General features: G+C 40.4%; 1 protein-coding gene across 1 annotated transcript in view; it reads right to left on the bottom strand.

Annotated features, from left to right (window-relative positions):
• Positions 1 to 2712: 2712 nt before the first annotated feature.
• Positions 2713 to 19786, bottom strand: part of C7H11orf65 (chromosome 7 C11orf65 homolog) — a 28233-nt gene continuing 11159 nt past the window's right edge. Inside the window, exons 5-9 of the mRNA XM_076576280.1 lie at positions 13304 to 13507; positions 11060 to 11190; positions 8645 to 8815; positions 6475 to 6530; positions 2713 to 3106 (exon numbers count right to left, since the gene is read on the bottom strand). Of these exons, the coding sequence (XP_076432395.1) occupies positions 2958 to 3106; positions 6475 to 6530; positions 8645 to 8815; positions 11060 to 11190; positions 13304 to 13507 (711 nt within the window). The 3' untranslated portion in view covers positions 2713 to 2957. The remainder of the gene's footprint in view (positions 3107 to 6474; positions 6531 to 8644; positions 8816 to 11059; positions 11191 to 13303; positions 13508 to 19786) is intronic.

Here is a 19786-nt window from a genome sequence, read left to right as displayed (position 1 = left end):
GAAATGAGTTATTACATGCTTTATGAGAGGGTTTTTTTTAATTGTTTAAAAGCCTAAACTGTACTCATAAGAATGGGATTTTTGATCTGTGTATATGCGGTAATGTTGAGATCAGGTTAAGTGTTTCTCTTCAAGAGGATGTTTGTTTTTATGTCTGTGGGTCTTTTGCCTGCATTTGTGTCTGTGTACTGCTTGCATGCCAGAAGATGGCAGTAGATTCCTTAGAACTGAAGTTAGATAGCTGTGAGCCACCATGTCAGTGCTGGGAACCAGACCTGGGTCTTATGAAAAAGCAGTCAATCAACCACTAGGCCACTGCTCCAGCCCCAGGTGTATAGTTTCTTTTTGGTAAAAGTTTTCACAGCCCTTTCTCTCAGGCTTTTGGAAATACACAGTACATTGTTGTTTTCTGTAGCTGCCCCAGTACAGAGGTACAGAACTTAAGGCATATTGATTGTGTGTGTATATAAATTTACTGATCATGTCTGTTCTTCATTCTCTTCATTTCTCAACCCCCACCCCCACCCCATGCCTTCTTTCAGTAACACATAGTTGTTTGTGTACTTCTGGGTCTTTTGTTTCCATGTGACAGAAAGAATGCACTGCTACTTTTGCATAATGCTTTCTAGATCCATTTTGCCACAGATGATAGGTGACATGATTTTATTCTTTTTATGGCTAAATAGTATTCAGCTGTATATATAAACCACATTTCTTTTCCCAGAATAGGACGATGTATTGATGAGAGATATTTAAATCACTGTTAATTGTATTTGGACATGTCTATGTCCCTTTATGTTAAGTAGTAGTTTACCTTGCTGAGAATAGAGAGGATAGGAATGCCTTACTTTGTTCTTAGGCTTCTCATTTTGAGATTCACTCATTTGAGATTAGGATCTGGGGTGTCATTTTCTTTCTTAGATCCAGGTAAACCAAGCCAAAAATGACTACATGCAGGCTGAGTTCCATCCTGCTACTAACAGGTAAACCAAGCCAAAAATGACTACATGCAGGCTGAGTTCCATCCTGCTACTAACAAACCTTCTGTAAAGGAAACTGAGGGCAAATCCATTCACAGTAGTTATAAAATAAATAAAATACCTTGAATAAATTCACCTGAGGCTCTGGTGACAGACCTCTACTATGTAAGTTATAAAACACTGGTGAATGTCATTGGAGAAGTCCCCAGATGGAAAGACTTCCCATGTTTATGATTAGAAGGACTAATATTGTTAAATGTCCATATCAGGCCAAAAAAATTAGTAGAGTCAGTCCAATCATTTTGTAAATACCAGGAACATTCTATAGAGAACTAGAAAAATCACAAAATTCATATAGAACTACAAAAAAAATCTGCAAATAGCCAACAACAGTGAAAACACTTGGAAGGATTGCAGGACATTGGGTGACAATGATGGAAACCTGGTGGCCCCAGAAATAAAGGCACATACTCCACCCAGCTGATTCTACACACATGTTCCAAAAACATACATTGGCCTAAGGACAGCCTCCTTATTTCCATTGCTAGTAAACTGTATTTTAATGCAGAAGATTGAAATTTGACTCTGTTTCAGCCTCCACCAGTCAGCTCAGAAGTGTATCAAGACCTGAATGTAAGCTATAGAACTGCTACAGGCAACGTAAGATGGCAGAGCAAGGAATGATTTTCTTGACAGCACCTGTAATGCACAGAAAAGAAAAGCTGACCGATGGGGGAATCACACCAACTAAAATGTTTGTGTGGAACAACAAGAGTAGACGACTAGAGAGACAGCTTACAGATTTTAGATAAATATGCTTGCCAGCTATTCATCTGTAAAGCGTTAATATCAAGAATATATAAGAGCTGGGTAGTGGTGAAGCACTCCTTTAATCCCAACACTAAAGAGCCAGAGGCTGGTCGATCTCTGAGTTCAAGGCCTGCCTGGAGACAGAAACAATGTCTCAAAAAAAAAAAAAAAAAAAACAATAAATAATACATAAGAAAAATTTAAAAAACATTGAAAGTCATCAAAACCACAAGATGCCATCATACTCTTCTCAAAAACCAAACAAAAGATGTGTGTCAAGAATATGCAGAAAGGCCGGGTGGCGATGGCACACGCCTTTAATCCCAGCACTCGGGAGGCAGAGCCAGGCGGATCTCTGTGAGTTCGAGGCCCTCCTGGTCTACAGAGCGAGATCCAGGACAGGCACCAAAACTACACGGAGAAACCCTGTCTCAAAAAAAAAAAAAAAAAAAAAAAAAAAAAAAAAAAAAAAAAAAAAAAGAATTTGGGGAAAGGAACCCTTTATATACTGGTGGAGGAAAGTAAATTAGGATAGTCATTATGGAGAGGAGTTGAGGTTACTCCAAAAATCCAAACTACTATTTGATCCAGCAATGTATACACTTCTGGGTGTATAGCTAAAGGAAACGAGTGTGCTAAAGAAATCCATGCACTCCTACATTCATCGCAGTGCCATTCAGCCAAAGGCACCAAACTAAAGGAGACTGAATTGTAACTACCCTGATTGGATTGGTACACATTGTATACATGTTGTGAAATACACTGTGCCCCAGAAATGTGTGAATTGTTACCTGTGCATAACTTAAAAAATGCTTCAGTGGACAGTTCAGGATAAAAAAATAAGTGAGGAGCATTTGGACATGGAGTGTACAGTGAATGAGTCTGCCCTGAGCAACTGTACTAAAAGCAATTGTATTTGGAGTTTTTTAAATACCTAAATAAAGATACTTTATTTTAAATGTGATTGTCAGACAACTACAGTTTATCAGAATACCAGGAGGTACTTACTATACACTGTCCAGTGTAGTATTTCTTTAGTCTTCCTTAATTAGGAGTAAATAATATATACACAAGTCATTGTAGTCAGAATACACAGTCTCTTGGCTTTAACTGAAAATGGGCTTGAAGGGCCATTTGCTCAGAAAAGGAAGTCCTTTATGGTTTCATTCAAAACATGGAACTGGGTGATAAGCTAGTGAACGGCCGTTTCACGTAAGTATTTTCATAGTAATCCTCATACGGTGCTTCCATTGGTGTCTGTGACCCATCTCCATAGTTGCCAACTAGGCTTTTCTGTATTCTTTCAAGCTTGACATCTACAGAGAAATGACAGGTGGTTAGAACAGGGCCCTGCCTGGTAGTCCTTTCTTTCACACTTTGAGCACATGTCTGTATTGCTGTTTAACAGAAACTCTCAATGCTCTGGTCTTCTATTCATTCTGTTTTAACCATTGTCCAGCTCTACATAGGTCGCTGTATGGCCCAGCTTCTAGGTGTGACCTCCTAATAACTACCTGTGTAGTTTGGGGCAGTCATCTATGTTCTGTAAGCCCAAGTCTTCATCTGTAAAATTTAAGACTGTGGTAGCACCTGCCTCATGGTGTGTGTATACCTGAAGAAGGCCAGAGAATGTTGTAAGGTGACCTTTCCATCACATTGCCTTATTGTCTTGAGTCAGGATCTCTCGCTGAGCACAGAACACCTGGGATCCATGTGTGTCCACTCCCTAATGCTGAGGTTACAGGTACCCACAGGCTGTGTCTGGCCTTTCTTGTGCTAGGGTCTTTAAGCTTGCATAGCAAGTGGTCTTAGCCACTAAGCCATTCCCTAGGATCTTCCTGGGTTTGTGAGTTAAATGAGATAGTCCATGGTGCTTGGAAGTAAGTGCTTTGTAATTAACTATAGTCATTTCTATATTCCCAAATGAACTACCTTTCCCCTCTATGGATCTGCTCAGGAAACCCACCCTACCTGACCCCCGTGCACACACATGCACACCCTGTCTCTGTTTTGTGTTTTTGAGACAGGGTCTTTCTATTATGTAATCCTGACTATCCTGGGAACTTACTATGTTGATCAGGCTGTCCTTGAACTCAGAGATATGCCTGCCTTCCTCATGTACCCTGGCTTTCCCTAGCTTCTTGAAGGGTAGCACACATTCTCACAGTGCCACCATCTTTCTTCAATATTTAAGATCATTTTCACTTAACCTTTATCATATCATAGCTGGAAGGAACATACCTTTTTTTACCATAACCTTTCAGAACTTAGTCATTTATATTGTTTCCTTTTTTTGCATCTACCATTTTTGTTCTTTTATCTATCAGTAAACCACTTATGTGTGTACTTCTTGGAATTTCTGTAGCAAAGCTTTAACCTCCTTGCCCTTAACTCTCTTTACTTTAAAGAGAGTTACCAAAATTGTTCTATAGAAGGTCATTGTAATCGTTAGTCTTGGCTGTCAACTTGACTCAATTGGAATCAGCTAAAAGACTAGCAACCTCATGAGGAGTTTGCTTGATCAGGTTAAATGAAGTGGGAAGGCCTCCCCTCAATATGGGTGGCACCTTTCAGTGGCAACCCAAATCAAAGAAGATGGAAAGCAAGGGCTTGCTCTGCCTGCTTGCCTTCACTTTAATGGCAAGTTCATCTATGCTGTCGCTGCATTCTTTCAGACCAGCAGCTTCCCAGGGACCCTCCCAGCTTTCAGTGCTGATGATGAACCTAGTGCCCATGGAGTGAGCAACCACGGGATTCTCAGGCTGTTCTGAGGTAGCCGTTGTTGAACTATTCCGATCACACCATATAAGTCAACCTAATAGATCAGCATTGACTCCACTAAATCCCCAACGCAAAAACTACTTGTTTGAGGAACAGGCATGGGGTCTAAAAAATGAAGAGTATGAGTGAAAAGTGGAACATGTTCATGTAGGTACAGCCAGAGGCCATGGCCAACTGAGTTTGTATGTGGAAAATTGTATTTGAGGCAGCAGACTATATGACAGTGTTTCAGCTGTGAATTCTTAACCTGCTGCAGTTCAAATCCTAACACAGACTGACCATCAGCTACTCATAGCATCTCTCCTTCCTCAGAAAATGCAGATAATGGAACTTGTTTCATATATTTGTTTCAAAAATCAAGTTAAGTTCATTCTTCATTATAATTGCTAAGAGTTCACATTATCTGTTGTGGGTAGAATGGACGTGGGGAATATCAGCACAGAAACCATTGAAGAAGTTATGAAAGGCAATCAATATATTGGATTTGAGGGGTAGCGGTGAGATGGGAGTAAGTGAACAACTAATAAAAATGATAGCTCGCCGGGCGGTGGTGGCGCATGCCTTTAATCCCAGCACTCGGGAGGCAGAGCCAGGTGGATCTCTGTGAGTTCGAGGCCAGCCTGGGCTACCAAGTGAGTCCTAGGAAAGGCGCAAAGCTACACAGAGAAACCCTGTCTCGAAAAACCAAAAAAAAAAAAAAAAAAAAAAGATAGCTCATATTGATGGGTAATATGTGTTGGGCAGCAGCCTAAGCTCTGTTAAGTGTCAAGCACTATTCTAAGCTTGCTGTTGTGTGTGTCACAACAATAGCAGCACAAGAATTCAAACCCAGGCTCCACAGTCTAACCTCTCTGCCCGACTGCTTCTCATAGAAGGTAGCAAAGTTACACTCTGATCACAGGTAAGCACAGTCTTTGGCTATCGTGCTGGTTGGTTTTGTCTACTTGACACAAACATAGACGTGGGCAGGAAGACTCCTAGTTGAGAAATGCCTCTGTAAGACTGGCCTGTAAGCAAGCCTGAACTATTGCTTTGACCAGTGATGGGTGATGCCTCGAGGGCCCACCTCTTGTGGGCATTGCCACCCCTGGGCAGGTAGTCCTGGGTAGTATAAGAAAGCAGGCTGAGCAAGCCATGGAGAGCAAGCCAGTCAGCAGCACCCCTCCATGGCCTCTGCATCAGTTCTTGCCCTGACTTCTTGGATGATGGTAATGTGGGAGTTTAAGTGAAATAGGCCTTTTCCTCCCCAAGTTATTTTTGGTCCTGGTGTTTTATCACAGGATAGAAACCCTAAGACAGCTATGTTAGAGTCATTGGTATTTCTGTGGCATAATGATAGTTTTTCAGTGTGCAATTACTAGAAGGGCAGTAGTGGCATAGACCTAAAAAACATTTCCAGCATTTGGAGGCATTCATTTTGTCAAATTAAGTTTGCTCACTGGAGATCATTACTGAAACCATGAGCTATGCAACTTTTTTTTTTATCCAGTCTTAAATAAAATAGAAAACCTATTTTCCAATGACAGTCCTACATATAAAGATAGAAATGACCTGACATAGTCATTTATATCCACGTGTGCACACACACATTCTTCAGAATAATGAAAGGTTAGACATATATACAGATGTGAAGAATATTGTTTACACCCATACAGATTTTTCCATAAGTATTGCTAAAAGCCACCAACCTTGGACTGGAGAGATGGCTTAGTGGTTGAGAGTATTGGCTGTTATTCCAGAGGACCCATGTTCAGTTCCCAGCACCCATGTGTTGGCACACAACTGTCTGTAACTCCAGTTCCAGGGGATCTGATGTCCTCTGCCTGCCTCCACAAGCACCAGGCATGGGTATACTTACATGGGGGCAAAATACTCACACACACACAAAAAAATAATCACCTACCTCTTAAGTTAGCTGAAGAGTTACTTGTAGCAGTTTCTTTCCATTTAGCAATATACCTGCAATATATTATATGGGTATTAAAGTGACTTATTACCAAATAATAAGTTAGTTCATTAACACATATTTAATGGTGATGTCTTCACTAGTCTCAGTGTTTGATTTCCATGACTTTACCATCTCCTAGTACTCACATATGCTTATAAGACAATCTCCAGGGCAAGGAGTTACAAGAGGTTGAAATGGAACCTGCCAGCCATGGTGGCGCACACCTTTAATTCCAGCACTCTGGAGACAGATCAGATCTCTGAGTTCCAGGAGGGCTGGGTAACATGGTAAGACCTTGTCTCAAAATAAAGTAATAAGGCCTTTAAAAAATTAATCTGTAATTATCCAGATTTTCGAAGGTCTTTCTTACTTAACAATTTTCCTATAGGAAGAAATGACAGATTCAAAATTTTTCTCACAGAATCTGTCATTAAGCCAGTTATAAATAAAGATAATAATAATGGAGACTGGATGCCATAAAAGCCAAGGGAAGTAGCTGCTTATCCCTGCCTAGGATCAAGCTGCTGCAAAGCCTCATTCTGCATCAGATAATTGTGCCTGTGGTCAGAAGCACGACTGGTATATTCCCAGTAATCACTCACCTCACCCTAAGTTCTTGTCAGGGTTCAGTGAAAACACTTGGCTTTTTATGGACTTAACTGGAATGAACGGAAAGAAGTACGTAATTTGGAAACGTTTAAGGAAAAAAAAGTGGTTCTTCAGTTACTCTCAGCATTTCAAATCAAAGCCAACTCATCCCACTCCACACAGAATCTCACAGGAGTTACTGGCAGTGCAGAGGCTGGCCTATGCCAGCATCTCCTCAGGTGTGATGACAAAGGTCTCTCTGAATAATGGGGAGTTTCCCTTTGTCACCTTCTACTTCCTCTGGTCCCTTTCTCATGTTCTGTCAATGACTGACACCTCGATTCTCTGTCCCCTTTTCTCCCCCTCTTTCTAATGTCTTTCATTTCTTTACCCTCCTTAGAATTCTTCTCTTTGCCCATGCACTATCCACGTTCCTTGTAGCTGAGTACACATTTAACAGCTTGGCTGAGGTGTAATTTGTTGGCTGTCTAATCCACTCATGTGAAGTGTATGGTCCAGAGATGGTTAGTATATTCAGAGTTGTGCATTCTTCACACAGTCAATTTTCAAACATTATCATCACACCCAGAAGACACTCAACATTCTGTAGCTATGGCCTCCCTGTAATCCCAATTCCACAGCTTCGGGTAACCACTACTAATATGTGTTATCCCTAAATTTATTTATTCTGCATATATCACATTTATACTTATGCTGCTTTCACTTGACAATTTCATTGACATCATGACACATCCCAGAATTTCACTGTTCTACTGCAGAATAATACTACGTTGTGTGGATGTACTAAGCTTGACTTGCCTAACCATCAACTGATGGACATTGGGATTGCCTCTAATTTTTTTCATTATAAAATGTTTCTGTGAATGTTGGGGCTAGGTTTTGTGTGGACGTATATTTTCATTTTTTCTTTGTACACACTTTGGAGTAGAATGGCTGGATTTTAGAGCAACACTTGAGAAGTTACCAGCCATTTCCCAAAGTGGCGGAACCACGGCACGTTCCTGCCAGCCACGTAGAGAGGCTCCACTCTTGGTACTGCCAACACTTGTTACTAGTCATGCTGGTCATTTGAAGTCCCCCCCCTCACTGCGCCGTCAACTGGCATTTACCTTATGACTGTATTGAACAGCCTAAATTCCCAACACGCAAAATTCTAAAAATACTTTTCAATGGCCATTTATGTTACTGATACAGTTTTTTAATATCTAGAAAGAGTAGGTCATATAGATTGAAACTATTTCTTTACATAATCTTTGCATAATCAATCTTATGGTCTTAGCCTTGTTTCTGAATCCCAAAGTGAAACAGAGTAGAGTCAGTTAGACACAGCTGTTGTAATGTATTCTTCTGCCTTACTATAATTTTCTCAAACCCAGTTCTTCCCTTTTCTGTTTAGACAAATAAAACTGTTTTTAAAGGTTGTGTTGTTCATAACCCCAAGGTTCAACCTGGGAATGGGAAATTTTACAAAGGAAAAATAGAGGACTTTGTCCCGCTATGATGGCTCTGTACTCACTCATCAAAGTTGAGTGTGTTCGTCCAGTTCAGCACTTCGTCCACTTCCCATTCCATCACAGAATCTACCCCTCCATCTTCAATGCTCCTGATCAGTCCTTTTGTTGCTTTGTGAATTAGGCCTAGAGTTTCATTATCTGTCGCCTTGGCCTCCAGGCTGCCCATGTAGTACCTAAATAAAGGAAAAGGAGAGACACACATCCTTTGCAATAACTGATTAGAAGTAAACACAACTGATGGGTGGTGGTGTTTCTACATTAAAATTACAAGTTAAGTCAAGCTTTTGTTCTGTATACTTCTGAACTAAGACCCTTGTGGTAGACTCTTCCTGGAGCGATTTAATCACTAACCAGTGAGACTTCACTTATTCACCTGCCCTAAGTTTCACCATAGAAAAATCTGAATCACATTCTGAGTAGAAGACTCTTAGAGACTAAGCCAGCTTCTTGTTTTATAGATGAAGAACTAAGTCCAGGAGGAATTGGGTAACTTCTACAACGTCACGAGGCTAATGGCAGTTAGGAAGGGAAAGGAGGTCTCTCCATCTTTGTGTCAGATACATTGCATACTTTTCTTTTAAAAGACAGCTATTTGTGGTGGTGGTTTCTGCTTTCTTATCCAAAAATTGAGACTTGGGGAAGTCAAGGAATTGTTCAAGATCATGAACGTAATAAGAGTGGGGACCGCCAGCGTTTGACTCTGAGCACACTCTCCTCCTGTCTGATGCTATTTTAAGGTCAGTGTTCCCACCAAAAACAAATAGGGATATATCAGTAGTCCTTGCCAAGAACATGGAACACAGAAATCCATTGAGGAGACAGCTGTATCAGCAGCAGACTTTGTCATCATTACTAGGTCTGAGCTACAAGAAATGCCTAGAGAAGGCCTGCCCTGTAGAGAAGGGACATAAACGATGCTTTGGCCCCAGAGTGCCTGAGGAGAGAGTCATCCCACTATGCTCCTCATCTGGATGGCTCCATTCTGCCACCCAACATGGTGGGCATCCAGGGTGTCCAGGAGTCACCTCTATAGCCGGGAAGTAGTTTGTTTCCATGGACAACTGGGAACCGAGCCAGGGTCCTTTGCCAGGCCAACATTCAAAGAGACATGTGCAGGAGATGACTTTTTACTCCCAAAGCCAGTTTATAAAGTTAGCCCAACTGATCCACCAGGTGTGGACACAGAACCATGGGGAAAACAAAGTTAACATGAAGCTTCCAATGTGAACTCCAGCCACAGACTTCAAAAGAAAAGCATACTAATCAAATGCCTATTAGATGTTCTAACAAACTTAAAGGAAACTCTGTGAGATACAGGACAATTACAGAAAATTCAACAAAATTTGGGAAATTTATGAATGAAACTTTTAGCAGATACAGATGATGAAATAATATTTACAAGTAAGGGATTTACTAATTCAAATTAATCATGCAGTTGATAGCTTCACCATTACATTAAGTCAGGAGAAAAATATGAACAGAAAAATACATCTTTTGTAATATCTTAGATGGAAAAAAAGAATGAAGGAAAACTCTAAGATACAGTGACACTGTTGAAAAATTCTGAGTCAGTACAAGATGACAAGAAGTGGGAAGACAGAACCTTGCCAATGAAATGTCTCTGACCTGGGGAAAGATGTGGATGTGCAGGCACAGAGGCCCAAGGACCCTTAAAGAATGTGACATACTCATGCCTGTGATCCAAGCACTTGAGGATGCCATGAATTAAACAATTTGAACAAAGTTCATTAAGACGAATAAAGACTTTCTGAGACAAGAACTGAGGAAACTCACCTCGCCACTAGACCTGTCCTACAGTAAATGCTCAAAGAAGGCCTGTACCGTAAGTGAAAGGGCAGTATCTTTTCTAAATGCATTTCCTTGTGCAATGTCCTAGTCACCTTTTAACTGTCCAGATCGGATTGGCCTATTGATATGTCTGTGGGAGATTGTCTTGACTGTTGTCGATGTAGGAAGACCCAGCTCGCCTGGTCAGCTCCAGTCTGGGTAGATGGTGCTGGGCTGCATAAGAAAGCTAGCGAAGGCTGAGCCAGCAAGCAGCGCTATTCCACATTTTCTGTTTCAAGTGGTGCATGACCTCCTGCCCTGGCTTCCCTCGGTGATGGACTGTAACCTGTGAGCTGAAATCAATCCTTCCTTCCCCTGAGCTGCTGTGGCCAGATCATTTTCTCACAGCAGCAGAGAATAAACCATACCCTTAGCTTTTATAGTATGTGTGTTGGGGGGGTGTCTATTTCTCAGTCCTATGGTCTGACCCAGTCATCTCTGGGATGGTTACAATGTCTTGATTGCAGTTGCCTTGTAAGCTTTAAAATGAAAAATTAAGTAGGTCAAGTTCTCCAACTTTTCTCAAAAATACATTCTATTTCTTTAATAAGACCAAGCCATCTACTTACATTTGCCTCATCCATTCTATCTTTTTAATTTTTCTTTTCTTTTCCATGTCTTGCTTTCTCTTCAGTTTAGAGAAATGGAATTCGCTTTCCTTTGTACTTTCCAACACTTCACTTTCAAGTGGTATCCAAAACTATGGTGGGGTGGAGATTGCAGAATTAAAATACTGATTGTGAAGAACTCTCTATATAGACAAGAACTTTGTGTTGGTGGGAATGTGCAAGAGAAGAGCAGAACAGAAGACAGGTCTTTCCAAGGGAGTTCCAATTAAGTTATGGGCAACAGATAGTTTCAGAAGTACCTGTTCCAGCAACACTGACAAACTACTTGTGTACTGGGGCGTTCCTTCAGCACCCAGTGAAATGAATGACTGGTAAACCTAAGCATGTCTGTCTGATCTCACCTGAACATACCTTGCCCCTCCTAACACTACTGGCTTTTCATGACTAACCCTCAAGGATTATATCCACTCAGAAAGGAGAAGTGCCTCTACTATCTCCTCTCTACTGCCTCCCAAACTGTGGCTTCTTTGAATGGCATGCCCTCCTAGCTGGTTGTTTGTGCTCCCCATATATCCTCTCTTCCCACAATACAATCACTAGGTAATGGTTGCTACATTTCCAACAGTTCGTCCTGTACTTACTGTACTGCACTAAAGCATCCTGCCTACTTGGCTTAACTCTAGGTATAAGCATCCTCTGAGAGAGAAGCTGTGTCTTCTGACCACTGCATTCTTAATGGCTAGAACTACGCCTAGCACATGATAGGCATATAATAAAGTACTGAATGAGTGGATTCACACCTTGGTCATTTTAAACATCTCAAACATTTAGACATTTGGTACATGGGCATACCACATCCTATAATCTGTGTTTTAAGTATATCATTAGCAGAGAGAAAATAAAAATGGCCTAGTTTCAAACCTGATTATTAAAAATAAACATAAGAGAAGCCTGCCCACTGACTCATGGTGAGCATCTATGTGGTGGATAGAAAGGAGAGAGAGAGAGAGAAGTGGAGCAGGTTGTGTGCCATGGAAAGAGGCAGAACTGGAGACATGATGGCAGCGAGAACCAGGCTAATGTGAGTGGCCTGAGCTGCCACCTGGGTCCATAGGATGTCCACACCATGCTGCCACCCCTGGCCATATGTGCACCCATGGTCCTGATGTGGATATATCTGTGTTGATGTCCATGGGGACTGGCAAAGGCCATGCAGATGTCTGTGGTAAACCATGCTGCGGTAAACCATGTTGATATCCAAGGGCCATGCTGAGTGGCTCCGCCCCTCGCCAGGCATGAGTTGCAGGAGAGCTGGCTCTGTGGAGGCCTGGGCTGACCAACTCTGCCACCACCTGGGAACAGATCCAGGGCTTGGAGGTGGCTCACCCAGCAGCCACCCCATCTATGAGATGCTGGGACATGTGAGGGGCTAGTCCGGTGGAACCATAGCCGCAGAACATCCAAGAGGAGTCTCGGTGAGGGTCCAGTATTGATGGTATAGCAGAAGCCAGAGGTCTTGAACCAAACCAATGACTCATGGCAGTGAACATTGGCAAGTAAAGCTGTTTATTCAAAAGGGTTTACTGAATGACACACTGCAGCTCCCGGTGCCACTACAACAGATGAATATGCGATGGAGAGGCAGAAAGGATGGAGGAGCGGAGTGGTACCTGCAGGGCAGAACTGGAGATGAGACAGCCATGATGGGTGTGAGAGGAGGCTGACATTGAGAGAGTTGCAGGTCGTTGCCCAGAGGGGTCAGCAAGATGTTGTTTTTGAATTTAAATTTTTGTTTGAAGGGGGAGGTTACAGGGGTGGAGGGCAGATGTGGAAGGACTGGGAAATGAGTGGGATTGGGGTGCATGATATGAAATTCCCAGAGAACCAATAAAAAATTATTATGTTGAAAAAATAAACTAAGGCGTCAATGAGAAGGCTCACTGTGTGAAAACACCACTCAAAACTGACAACCCGGGTGTGAAGGAGAGCGCCAACTCCCACAAGTTGTCTACATGCACACTGGAGTACACAATCACCCATGCTATCATTTTTACACACACATACAATAATTAATTCAAATAATTCTAAGGATAACAACTTATCTTATTTAACAATGCCAGCATAGCTAAGTTAAGCAATTTTTTCAACTAAATTATAATTATTAAAATTCAAGATTAATTTTTAAAAACAAGATTAATTTCTAAATGTATAAAATGAAAACCAGCACAATTTCCATTTGCTTACTCTTCGGGAAACAGGCCTCCAGCCATTGTTCTCTACACGGCGGTACCAGCCACTGTGGTCCTCCTCAACCAGAGGTGGATCATCTTTATTATGAGATGTGCATTTTGCTTGGAGCTTTGTGTAATCTCGGGGGCTATTAGCACACAGATCTTCAACATGTCTGTGAGTAAAAATTTTATAGTATATCTGAGGTGGAAATTTAACCTGTAGGTGGGAAAGTTCAAAGCATCGTTGGAATTCAATAACAGCAATGGGTTACATTTTAAAAATTCTTTTAAACTTCATGTAAGTGTGCTTTAAAACTACCAAACAAGGACTCCAGCCAGGGAAGCAGGTAGGCTAACTGTAGATCTTCACTTCTCCCTCTGTTCTTCCAAATCCAATCCTCCAGGTCACCCCTAGCTGCCACAGACCACCTGCTGAGGCCTCCCTTCCATGTGCCCCATCTCCAGTGGACCACACACATCTTCCCCTCCTACCCTCCCTCCCCAAATTCATTACTTTATCCCAGGCCCTAACTCCAGTAGGCACTCCCTGAGGAAACACAGGCAACTGCAGATCTTCACCTCTCCCTCCATTCCCCAGTCTCATTCCTAGCTCTAGAGAAGACCTTCTGCTGTGGCCTCTCCTCACTCCCTGTCCCCATTCCCAGGGGACTATGCAGATCCTGTGGAACACCCTGCTTTCTTCCCTTCTGTGGACCCCCTCAAAACGTCCCTCCTGGCCCATCCCCATTCTCACATGTTAGCTCCCAGTACCTAGAAATACAATTTATCTGGAACTCTCAGTGGCCACACCTATCAGGATCCCAGAAAAATTCCTATCAGGCAACACACAGCCACAGTCTCCGAAGAACCAGAGAGGGCAACAGAAATCAAGAAACAAAACATGCACCCAACAAAGACAAGATCAGATATCAGCATCTAGAATTACAATCTTCCCAAACCCAGATGCCCAGACGCCAGTATAAAAACAAGGAAACAAGGAGAACAATATGTCTCCACTAAGGCCAGCAGCCCTCCCACAGCAGGCCCTGAGAAACACAACATAGCTGAAACACAAGAAAAGGACCTTAAAATAGCCATTATGAACATGATAGAGGTCCTTACAGAAGAAATGAGTAAATCTCCTCACCTATGAAAACACAAACAAACAATGGAAGGAAATGAATAAAACAGTTCAAGGCCCAAAAGTGGAAATTGAATCAAGAAAACCCAAATTGAGGGAAATCTGGAAATGAAAAATTTAGTAACTCAAACAGAAACCTCAGAGGCAAGCCCCACCAACAGAATATAAGAGATGGAAGAGAGAATCTCAGGCATTTGAAGACATGATAGAAGAAATGGATAAGTCAATCAAAAAAAAATGTTGAATCTAAAAAAAAAAATCATGGCACAAAACACCCAGGAAAGCTGGAACACTATGAAAAGATCAAATCTAAGGATAATAGGAATAGAGGAAGGAAGAGACACAGATCAAAGGCACAGAAAATATTTTCAACAAATTCATAGAAGAAAATTTCTGTAACCTAAAGAAGGAGATGCCTATCAAGGTATAAGAAGCATACAGGGGGGATGAAGAGATGGCTCAGCGGTTAAGAGCACTGGCAGTTCTTCCAGAGGTCATGAGTTCAATTCCCAGCAACCACATGGTTCATAACCATCTGTAATGAGATCTGGCATCTTCTTCTGGCCTGCAGGCAGAACACTGTATACATAATAAATAAATAAACCTTAAAAAAAAAGAAGCATTACAGAACATCAAATAGACTGGACCAGAAAAGGAAGTCATCCCCTCACCCCCCATCACATAATGATCAAAACACTAAACAGCCAGAACAAAGAGTATTAAAAGCTGAAAAGGAAAAAGGTCAAGTAACATACAAAGCTAGACCTATTTAGAATAACTCCTGACTTCTCAATAGAGACTAAAAACCAGAATGGCCTGGACAGATATTTTATAGACTCAAAGAGACCACAGATGCCAGCCAGCCCAGACAAAATATCCATTGCAATAGATGGAAAAAATAAGATATTCCATGATAAAACCAAATGTAAGTAATATCTATCTACAAATCTATCCCTACAGAATGTACTGGGAGGAAAACTCCAACCTAAAAGGGTTAACCACACCCAAGAAAACACAGGGAATATCCCAGACCAGTGTATCAAACCAGGAAAAACACATACGCACTCATACCCCCCATACACACATAACACCACCACAACAAAATAACAGGAATCAACAAACACTACTCATTGATGTCTCTCAACATCAATGACTTTCATTTCTAAATAAAGACATAGACTAACAGAATGGATGCAAAAACAGATTCATTCTGCTGTATCCAAGAAATGCACCTTGACATCAAGAATAGACATCACCCAGGCTAAAGGGATGGAAAAAGAAGATTTTCCATTCAAATGGACCTAAGAAGCAAACTGGTGTAACCATTTTAATATCTGACAAAATAGACTTCAAACTAAAATTAGAGATAGGAAAGGGCAGTACACAGCCATCTAAGGAAAAATCCACCAAGAGGACAGTGCAGTTCTTAACATCCATGCACCATACACAAGTTCATGAAAGAAACGCCACTACAGCTTAAGCTGCATATTGAACCCCATACACCAATAGTGGGAAACTTCAATACCCCACTCTCGCTAACAGATCATCCAAACACTAAACAAAAATGCTGGAGCTAACTGGTACTGTAAACTAAATGGACCTAACAGATATTTATAGATCATTTCACCCAAACACAGAAGAATATACCTTCTCAGCACCTCATGGACTTTTCTTCAAAATTGACTACATAGTCAGACACAAAGCAAGTCTCAACAGATATTTAAAAAATTGATATAACTGCCTGCATCCTAACTGACCACCACCGATTAAAGCTGGGTATCAACAACAGAGAGCTTGCAAATGCACAGAAACCAAACAACTCACAATTGAATGAAAAAAAAAAGTCACAGCAAAAAATTAAGAAATAAAGCCTGTTTAGAATTGAATGAAAACGAACACACAACATACCCAAACTTATGGGACACAATAAAACAGTTCTAAGAAGCAAGTTCATAGCACTAAGTGACTACATTAAAAAAAAAATTTAGAGAGCTCTCACACTAGTAAGTTAACAGCACACCTGAAAACTCTAGAACAAAAGGAAGGAAACCACACCCAAGAGGAGAAGACAGTAAGAAATAATGAATCTCTGGGCCAAAATCATTAAAATAGAAAAAGAATACAAAGAATCAATGAAACAAAGAGTCATTTCTTTGTGAAAGTCTTTAAGATCTATAGACCCTTATTCAAATTAACTGAAAGGTGGAGAGAGGATATCCAAATTAACAAAATTAGAAATGAAAAAGAAGATGTAACAGACATCGAGGGGATCTAGATGATCATAAGGACTTAAAAAACTGTATTCCACTAAATTGGAAAATCAAAAAGAAATGGATAATTTTCTTGGTACATACCACTTACTAAAGTTCAATCAAGATCAGATAAGTGATTTAAACAAACCTATAACCCCTAGTGAAATAGAAGCAATAATTAAGTCTCGCAACCAAAAAAAGATCAGGGCCAGATGGTTTTAGTGCAAAACTCTGTCAGACTTTCAAAGAACAGTTAATTCCAATCCTCCTCAAATTATTCCACAAAATAGAAACAGAAGGAACATTGTCCTATTTGTTTTACAAGGCCACAGTTACCACGATAGCCAAACTACATAAAGAACTAACAAAGAAAGAAAATCACAGACCAATTTTCCTTATGAACATAGATGCAAAAAATTCTCAATAAAATACTTACAAAGCAAATCCAAGAACACATCAAAAAGATTATCTATCATGTTCAAGAAAGCTTTACCCCAGAGATACAGGGATGCTTCAATGTATGTAAATTGATGAATATAATTCATCATATAAATAAACTTAAAGACCAAAACCACATAATCATCTCATTAGATCCAGAAAAGGCCTTTGACAAAATCCAACACCCCTTCATGATAAAAGTCCCAGAGAGACTAGGAATACAAGGGACATACCTAAACATAATAAAGGCAATTTACAACAAGCTGACAGCCAACATCAAATTAAATGGGGAGAAACTTGAAGCAATTCCACTAAAATCAGGAACAAGACAAAGTTGTCCACTCTCTCCATATCTATTCAGCATAGTGCTTCAAGTCTTGGCTAGAGCAATTTGATAACTAAAGGAGGTCAAGGGGATACAAATTGGAAAGGAAGAAGTATCTTTATTGCAGATGACATGATAGTGTACATCAATGACCCTAACAGTTCCACTGGGAAACTCCTACAGCTGATAAAACACACTCAGCAAAGTAGCTAGGTACAACATTAACTAACAAAAATCAATAGCCCACATATATATATATATATATATATATATATATATATATATATATATATATACAATAGCCTACCTAAATACAAACAACAAAGAAAGAAATCAGGGAAGCACCTTTCACAGTAGCCTCAAATAATACAAAATATCTTGAGGCAACTTTAAGCAACTCATATCAAAGTATGAAAAAAACTTAATGACATTGAAGAAATTGAAGAAGTTATCAGAAGATGGAAAGATCTCCCATGCTCATGGATCGGTAGCATTAATACAGTAAAAATGGCCATCCTACAAGGCAATCTATAGATTCAATGCAATCCTCATCAAAATTCCAACACAGTTCTCCACAGATTTTGAAAGGACAAATTTCAGCTTTATATGGACGAACTGCAAGAGGCATCACTATCCCTGATTTTAATTGTTTTACAGAACCATGGTAATTAAAACAGCATGGTATTGGCACAAAAACAGACATGTTGATCAATGAAATCAAACTGAAGACCCAAACATAAATTCATACACTTATGGACACTTGATTTTTTTTTAAACAAAGACAGCATCTTCAACAAATAGTACTGGTCAAACTGGATGTCTACATGTAGAAGAATGCAAATTGATTCATACATTATTATACATGATTATCATCCTGCACAAAACTCAACCCAAATGGATCAAAGACCTCAACATAAAACCAGACACACTGAACCTGATTAGAAGAGAAAGTGGGGAATATTCTTAAACTACTTGGCAGGGGCTGGAGAGATGGCTCAGCAGTTAAGAGCACTGGCTGCTCTTTCAGAGGACCTGACTTCAGTTCCCAGCACCTACATGGCAGCTCACAACTGTCTGTAATTCCAAGATCAGACATAGACATACATTCAGGCAAAACACCTATGCACATAAAATAAAAATAAATAATTAATATATATATATATATATATATATATATATATATAAAACACATTGACACAGGAAAATATTTTCTGAACAGAAGACCAATGGTTCAGGCACTAAGATCAACAATTAATAAATGGGACTTCATGAAACTGAAAAGCCAAGGACACCATCAATAGGACAGACGAAGCGGCAGCCTATAGAACAGTAAAAGATTTTTACCAACTACACATTCAATAGAGGTTTAATATCCAAAATAAAGAAAGAACTCAACAGAAGAATGGATAAAAGAAAATACGGAACATTTACACCATGGATTATTATCCAGCCATTACAAAGATAATAAAATCATTAAATTAATGGGTAAATGGATGGAACCAGGAAAAAATTATCCTGAGTGATGTATCCCAGACCCAGAAATATGATGTATATTCATTTATATGTGGCTATTAGGTGTTAAGTCATCAATGACCAAGCTACAATCTTAGAACCACAGAGGTTAGGTATAGAGTAAGAGACAAGGGGTGATAGATCATGCTAGGAAAAGCAAATAGAATCGAGAGATATGGATGGGGGAGGCTGGAATGTGAGGATCAAGTGGGGAGGGAGAGAAAAAGGGGAATGAGGGAAGAAATATGGGGAGAAACAGCTAAAATTGAAGGGTAGTATGGGATCTTAATACAGTAGAGGCTAAAATATATACATATATGAAGGCCATCTAAGTGAAATCACCAAATAATGGGGAAGACAGAGTCCCATCTAGCCATTTCTTGTCACCCAGTGAAACATCTAGTACCAGAATTGGGCTGAATCTAACTAAGTTGTTGGCTAAAGGAGTCCCATGGAATCCCCAGATAACTCAGGCTGTTGCCAAGACTATAGGTTGTTCCTCACAAACTGACAGGAAAGTCCCCATTGCTGAAGACAACACCTATACAACTCACTGAACATAAAGAAGTCAATCTGGTGCCTACACAGAGCCTTCACCCCCAAGTTGAGCATCTATGGTACAGGAAGCTTCTCTGCACACTACCAAAAGAGAAACATAAACACTACCGCAGCCACCAACCCTTTGATCTACAATGCTGTCCCACCTGCAAGATAGGCTAGGGCAATGGTGGCACAAAGCTTGTGGGAGTAACCAACCAATATCTTATGTGACTTAGGGTGCACTCCATGAGATGGAACCCATACGACACGACTTGGGTGACCAAGAAC

Source organism: Peromyscus maniculatus, chromosome 7 (assembly GCF_049852395.1).
Source record: "Peromyscus maniculatus bairdii isolate BWxNUB_F1_BW_parent chromosome 7, HU_Pman_BW_mat_3.1, whole genome shotgun sequence".
NCBI lineage: Eukaryota > Metazoa > Chordata > Mammalia > Rodentia > Cricetidae > Peromyscus > Peromyscus maniculatus.
Note: the sequence above shows the minus strand (reverse complement) of the source record. Positions and strands in the feature narration are given on the sequence as shown.